Genomic DNA, 7,760 nt, shown 5'->3' with positions numbered 1-7,760 from the left:
ACTTGTTGGGAAGCCTGAGTATGGGCACCACAGAATCAGCTTTCTCCCAAACACTTCGACAAATCAGATCAAGAAGTTCGTCGAAGGGTGGAGACAACCAGGAGGCAGAGAGCTGAGCACCAAAGGCCTTAAGGAATACTGACTCCTCCTCGGAAGGGGCTTTGGATGGCCAGTCACCTCTTTGTTTCAGTATCTCCAGGATATCGGAGAAGGAAACATCATCAGAGGATGACTTGGGGGACCCCTCCGATTCCTCGAGGTCAGTATCAGAGGTGAGGGACCCATCCTGGGAGTCTATGTGCTTCCTCTTGCACGTTTTCTTTCTGGGGGGCTCCTCAGGCACGAACTCTGAAGGACCCTCAGAAATTTGGGGACCACTCGTGGGGGTATCCCTAGGCCCTGGTGATCTGCTGTCCATGGATGGGTGGTGATCAGAAGCTTGATGCTTATGTAAAGGATACCGCAACACTGATATGGAAGGACATCTGAAGAGACATATACAAAAATCTGTCTTTTGGGCTATCCTTGGTTCTGAGCCTCCTTGACATTGCTTTTCAAATTCTGCTTGCCTGAAAACATAAGGTTAACTGCTAACCTTCCTTCTGCAGAGTTTAAGAGTTTTTGGTCAGACTGTTTTTTTTTTTTTTTTTAGAAAACAAAAGTATCCTGAACTGGAAGGAAAGATACTGTTAAACTTTGGCAAGGAGGGTTGAAAATCTTAGTGATCTCAATCAACTTCCCTCTTTGATCAAATCTTTTAAGGACCTCAGCAGAAGAGGGTCTAAATAATACATTTCTATTCAGGACAGCATTTAATATCTCCGCTTTGACATTAGTAAATTGTGCGCATTTCAACTAAGCAAATATTCTCATTACTGACTCAGTATCAGATGTTCCAGATACAGCATCACAGAATCATAAGCAGACTTCAATGTGAGTTGTGTTAGCTGATGAACAGATGCAAATAATGAATTCAAAGAAGCCTTAAACTCTGAAGAAGGAAAGTTAGCAGTTAACCTTCTCATTTTCCAAAGAATCAAACAGGAGTTTAGTTATATGTGCCTAATAATTTGGAGTTCTGAAAGCTAAAATAGAAGATAAATATTTCTTCCCAAACTTGTCAAAAGCTTTCCCATCCTTATAATAAGGAATATAGTAAGCATTCACAATATGTTTGGAAATGGGTAGCTTTGGCAAATAATCGCAGGAGCTGATTTTAGTTTCAAAAAAAGAAAAGTGCGAGTCTGAAGAACCTTGTATAATTTATCAACCTTTTAAGGGTAGGATGTTGACCGGCATTTGTACTGCAAGATGTCAAAAGTACATCTTCAAAAGATGGTAAAAACTGGAGGGACAGCTGCAGTTGAGGAAAATTCAACTGTAATAAATTATACTTTTGTTGGGATGCAGGAATTCCATTCTGTTCCAACTGATAATTCTTTCATTCTGGCCATAGCTTCAAAAAAATAACTCTCTGGGTGGTAAATCTGTTCCTCTGAATACTATTTCACCTCCTCTGTCATCGACAGTGTAGAAAAAGTACTCCAGGCTAATTCCTGCCAGTTCAGGTAGGAATTGTATCTGAAGGAGAAAAAATATGTTCGGGGGGGGGGGTCAGAGCTCAAAAAACAAAAGGTTAGCAATAAGCCTTTGGCCAAACCCAACTAGTCTTCCCTCTCCATCCTCTGTGAAACCAGAGAATATGCCAGATTTCTTTTTTTACGGAGCCTCAGAGAAAAAAACACAAACAATTCAAGATGTGGGTCACCTGGAAAACAAGCACCAAATGTAGGCTTTGTGGTAAATCACCACCCTCTTCTTCCACAGAGACTGAAAAGAGGAATTCTCCCTTGCTCAATAGCCATAGAACACTCATCTAACTCCCAGTGCTAAGCTTTTTGAGAAGCAATGCCAGTGGGATTAAGAGAAGATTAGCAGTCCAAGGTACCCGAGTTATCCATAGTAGTGTCACTCAATGGCAGCTGAAGCAGTGAGGTAGACGGGTCTGACTACAAAAGAATCTTACAAAACTTTTTCTTTATACAGATGGGAATGGAAGAACCAAAGAAACCAAAGCCTGCTCTTTGTTCTGACTTTGAAATATGCCTATTAAGTGAGAAGTGGAGCTGGAAAGAATCTGTGAATATCTTGAAAGAAAAATTTAAGTTTTTGAGGTAAAATTTTAGTGGCAAGTCCCAAAACCACTAGCCCCAAGCCCTTATCTATACTTTTCATGACAAAAAAAATAGTGAAGTTTTACACAATAAATTGTTTTACCACAATTGTTCCGCAACAGTTAAGCTCAAGAAACCTTTTGGGAAAAAAAAACAATTAGTAACCACTAAAAGCACATTTCTTAAGTTAGATTTTTCTTCTTTACAAACAGCAACACTTTTTTCAGAAAACAGATGAAGTTGAAGATATTCCACAGAAAGGTACCCATCTGTCCAGCCTTGGATACCTACCCAGCTACTGATTACTTCTTGCCCACAGGAAGTTTATTCTTCAAAAGCAGAAAAATTCTGCAGGCTTTCTGCTCTAACCACTGACCTTGTCTGGCTCTTTAGTCTTTCAGTAACTAGTGGGTGGTAGGCGCCCTGAAACTTTGGATGTTGAGTGGTTGCCATACTCTTGGAAGGATATAACTAACGCAAGTTTAGGCAGTAATGAATAACCCATCAGAGCATCTACTATTATGGCAAGTTAACTTGCACAGCTGCACTTTACTAACGAACTGCTAAACTTTAGCATATCATGCGCATTCTCATTTCTGCTACATTTGATAAGGACAAGTATAAGTTCTAGCAGCGTGTATATTCCCACTTTTGCTACATGTTTTTTTTTCAGAGAGAAAACTTGTAGCACTTTGTCATGCCCACTGAACCCTTAATTATGGCTTGGCATTACACAAAGTGAACTTCTACAAAGATAGCATTTCAGTTTTTATCTTAATCATTACCCGAAAATAACAGCTGGCAATGCAAAAAAAAAAAAAAAAAGTAAAACTTCCATTAGACTTGGCCAACAGTATTATGTGCATGTTACTTACTTTGCGCAAAAGCTGAACTTTGTGAAAAGATATTTTGTTTAGATATCTCTAGGTAAAGTGTGACAACGAAAAACATATTTAACAAAAACAGAATAATAAACAGTATAATACAACATTAAACTATCATTCTCTGAAAAACTTCCTCTGGAAAAAATCTAGCATGATTTGCAATAAAAATATACTGAATATACAGTAGGTCTGTATTAGTCCATCTTCAAGAATTATTTATGGCATGTTACTTATTTGTGTAGCCATTTAACAGTAGTGCTGTAGGAATACTTATCTATACCTTCTACATTGAATCCATGGACAAGTTCTTTCTCCAGGCTAACAGCATCCCATAAGGCTTCCTGTACAACCAAAAACAGTAAAGAAATGGAAGATTACTTGTGTATTGAGAGCAGACCTCTCAATAGAAAAACATAACTATTTTTCAGACCTGATTTACACCTGCACTATGTCCATATTTTAATGTTAGATTAACCCCTTTTACACAATTTTCTAAATCCCCCTCATCACATGTGATTTTTGAAGTTGTCTAGTACACAGAAAACCATACTACATGACTAACATACTATTGGCAGCAATAATTTAAAGAACATGGACACACATCTTACATTTCCATTTTTCAGAAGTAAAAATAGATGACCATGTGATAGAAGTTTGCAATAAAGTTCACTACAATCTACAGATTTTACACGGTCTCTGATGCTACTTATATTCCCAATCATTTGTGTCACTTTTTAAATGTGTTTCTGAGTAGTATGCCCCATTCCTATGGGAAGTAGGAAGAGTTATGTGCTATATTTATTCAGATTTTATGCTAAGTGGATGCCCCAGATTTTTGGTTGAATGTACCTATCTTTAAAGTCTGCAGACTGAGAGATATGAAGAGAGAGCTACTATCACTAAAGGTTTCTGAAGGCTTTTCAATTACAGGAACTCATCATTAAATATCTATCCCCCAAGTCACACTCCCCAGAACAGCATTTTGTTATTCTTTTGTGGGGTTACTATAAAAATGGGTGTCCCAGCTTTACAGTGTGTTAAATTCTTAACTGAATGGAGACGATCATCCACCTTACCAGCTACATTCCACAAGACGACTAATGAAAAAGGACATTAAAGTAGCAAGTCTCACCACCATAAAAAAATGACAAAAAAAAGAATCACAAATACAAGGAGAACCAGAGTGAGAAGGGGGAAGCCAACTTACCAAATGAGAAGCTTTGAACCTGGAGTGTTACAGTAAGTTTCCACATACCTATATCAGGTTGCATGCAGTTCTTTATACAAAATATTGAGCACCTACTCAAAGGAAAGTGGATGAAGAGGAATTTCATTGATTCAGCAGGTACACTAAAAGATGACATTCTATCACCTGAGCATTTCAGGTAAAAATGAATAACTGCAAAGTGAAGGATTTAGTTAAGAAAGTCTAACAGTTTGTATTGCAGCACGATGGAAAACTGCCCCCCCCCCAATTAAGGAAAAACAGGAGGGCCAGGAGACATCTGAAGAAGAAATATGGACATGGGAAAGAAACAAATTTAATACAGTGCAATATTTATGCAAAGGAGAAAACAAAACTAATCAATTCAAAAAGAGCAGCAGCAAAGCAAAGACATTTGAAGAAAAATATAGGCAAAGGCATCCGGATATGGAAATTTTTATAATTTATCTTACATTTGTTGACTGGGTTTGTCCAACTGAGCTAAGTAGCCCTTTTTCAGTGTAGGCTCGGGGAGAAAAGCTCCACATGTTCTACAGTGCAGGCCTGGGGAAAAAAGCTCCACGTTCTACAGTGCAGGTCCAGGGAGAAAAGCACCACACATGTTCTATAGATTATACAAACGAACGAAGATGAACAACATGTTCTATAGATTATAATTTACAAAAATAAGTAGGCAATCAACAACTGGTTTACAGAAAATATTCAAAGCAACATATACATAAAAAAACAAGGATTTACTATAGTAAACTAATCATTATGTTTGTCAGATTTAGAATCCTACATCATTCAGACTAGCAATAGTTTTGTCACCAGACATAAAATCTTACATTATGCAGATAAGAATTGTATAAGCTGCTTAGGATAGAGAAGTTAATGTGAGACAAGGTCTAGAGCGTTAAAGTTAGTTACACAGATTGGGAGCAGCTAGAGGTGTGCAGTTAGAGTTGATGAGTTGTTTAAGGGGAGGTGGGCTACTGAGAAGGTCCATTGGCTTAACAGGTATTCTTTAGTAGCTAGCTTGAATTGACTGTTTGCTGGAGTGACCTGATCTCTAGTGGGAGTTTGTTCCATGCCTTGGAAGGATTATAGCTATGGAGAATGCCTCCTATCTTAATTTTACGTTTGTGGATTTGTAGCAGATCTAGGTTAGAGCTCCAGAGGAATCTCGCAGTAGAATATATGATAGGGTAGGACAGTAAGAAGGCTGATAAAGGACTGAGTGGATTATCTGGAGTTGAGGGAGAAGATGCTGGTGAGGTAGTTGTTCAAGCCAGTTAAGGTGTTTGAGTGAGAGACAGTGATGTAACTTGTAAGTTTGATGTGCTGCAAATTTGGCTATCTTGTTGTAGGTAGATTCAAGTTTGGCAAGGAGTGTGGAGTTCAGGCAAGTAAGAATTTGAGAGCCATATAACAGACTGGGTAGGAGGTAGGCATAAGAGAGAGTTACTTTAGTTTCATTGTGAGAAACCTTTTATTGCGGGAGAGATGCCTAGTTTCTGATGAGTTTTCCTGATACAGTTGTTAATGTGTAGATCAAATTTAAGTTAGTTGTCAATGATGACACCAAGGAGTTTAGTGCTAGTTTCCACCTTGGTGTGCATGTTAATGAGTGACAGGATTGTGGAAGTGGATTTAATGAGGTAGTAGTTTTTAGGAAGAAAAAGCAGTACCAAAGTTTCTTTTGGGGTTTAAGGATACGCTGGTTATCAGAGCCAGTTTTCTACTGAGTTAAAGGAAGTCCTTGTTATAGAGATGAGTTTGGAGGGAGAGTCAGCAATCATGATGACAGCAGAGTCATCAGCATATTGGACCAGTAATGACTGAGGTCAGGAAGAATAAAGAAGATTAGTGAAGATGTTGAAAAGTAGTGGACCAAGTATGGAAACTTGAGGGACACCCATTTTAACTGGGAGAGGAGTGTAGAGTGCAGATTGCCACTTCACTGTTTGAGATCTGTCAGTGAGGTAGCTGGAAAACCATGCAATAGTAGCAGGGGAGAAGTTAAGGTTGGTTAGTTTGTGCAGAAGGAGAGGATGAGGGAGTGTCAAAAGCTTTAGAGAGATCTAAGAATAGGCAAGATTATTTCTGTCAAGGGCTATAGTATTAAAGAATGATAGTAGGGCAGTAGTTGTACTATGCTTTGGTCTAAGGCCATGTTGAGTAGGTGTAAGCAGATTTTCAGAGAGTAGGTAGTGCATAACTTGTTTATGTCTGCATTTTGCTAGAACTTTAGAGAATGAGAGAAGACGCCAATTGGTCTAAAATTAGTGATGTCTGAGGAGTTACCTCCTTTATATATTGGTAGAGTGAAAAACTGTTTCCCTGTGGAAGGGACTTTGGACTCTGAAATGGAGTGGTTGGTTAAAATAGATACAGGGAGAGCAAGAGAGTCAGTAGCTAACCAAAGGAAAAGGGAAGGAATGTTGTCTGTAGAAGCTGAACAAGGTTTGAGTTTTGAAAGTAGGGATTTGATATAGTTAGTGGGTTCAGGTTTGAGGGAAAAAGAATTTGATGAGAGCATAATGTGATTTGATAGAGAGTGGTTTGAAATAACTGGGGTTAAATAGTTTGGATATAGTAACAATGAAATGTGTTGAGGATGGAGGCAGTATCTTTGGGAGTGTTATTTGCACAATGATTGGGGAAGCAGGGACCACCATAATGTAGTGTGTGGTTTAAGGAGTTCCAACATTTTTGGGGGTTAGATTTCAAGGCTGAGGGTGAATTCTAGCAGAAGTCTCTTATCTTTATTAATATGCTTTTTGGTCTGATTTATAAGTTCTTTGTATTTAAGCAAGTCTTCAGGGAGCTTTGTTTTGGTCCATGTTTTCCATGCTCCGTCTCTATTTTTCATTAGGATGTGGGTGGAATTTGACAGCCAATGAGATATAATAATATTATAGTAATAATAATATAATACAAAAAATAGGAAAACAAAGAGGAAAAGTAGAAAAAAGGATTAGTAATGGAGAAGTTAAAGAAACAAAAACTGAGGTTATGGATTATCTGTGAAGTGAAGGATTTAGTTTAGAAATTCTAACTCCAATAACATCACAGCAGGACAGAGCAATGGATCCCCAAATTAAGGAAAAAACAGTGGAGTGGGAAGCATATGATCATTTACTATATGAAGATACTTTGGAGCCTTCCATAAGAAACCAGTACAAAAGTTCAGCTGGAGTTGCACAGCAAAGGAAGGAACAGGAAACTGTGGCAACTCTGACGCAATGCTGTGGAGTGATAGGCCAATGAGTTCCCACATGACAGAGCGACAGATGAGACGGGATGAAACTGAAGAGAATGTGGCAAAGGAAGATGTTCTGGAACTTTCTATAGAATTCTCACAGAAAATAAAAAAACAATGTACCTTCAGTTTAAAAAAAATGATCTACGAGAAGAGTTGCTCAATTTAATAGAGATGGACAGACATTAAGATCAGCGAAAGAAATAGACTACAGAAAGTTAATAAAATGCAAA

General features: G+C 38.2%; 1 protein-coding gene across 1 annotated transcript in view; it reads right to left on the bottom strand.

The window, feature by feature from the left end:
- Positions 1 to 3,288: 3,288 nt before the first annotated feature.
- Positions 3,289 to 7,760, bottom strand: part of LOC122797013 (synaptonemal complex protein 2-like) — a 256,765-nt gene continuing 252,293 nt past the window's right edge. The window contains exon 8 of the mRNA XM_044065783.1: positions 3,289 to 3,399. Coding sequence (XP_043921718.1) covers positions 3,289 to 3,399 — 111 coding nt within the window. The remainder of the gene's footprint in view (positions 3,400 to 7,760) is intronic.

Source organism: Protopterus annectens, chromosome 3.part0, assembly GCF_019279795.1.
Source record: "Protopterus annectens isolate FY-2018-M chromosome 3.part0, PAN1.0, whole genome shotgun sequence".
Taxonomy (NCBI): domain Eukaryota; kingdom Metazoa; phylum Chordata; order Ceratodontiformes; family Protopteridae; genus Protopterus; species Protopterus annectens.
The sequence above is the reverse complement of the archived record's forward strand: the minus strand, read 5'-3'. Positions and strand labels throughout refer to the sequence as shown.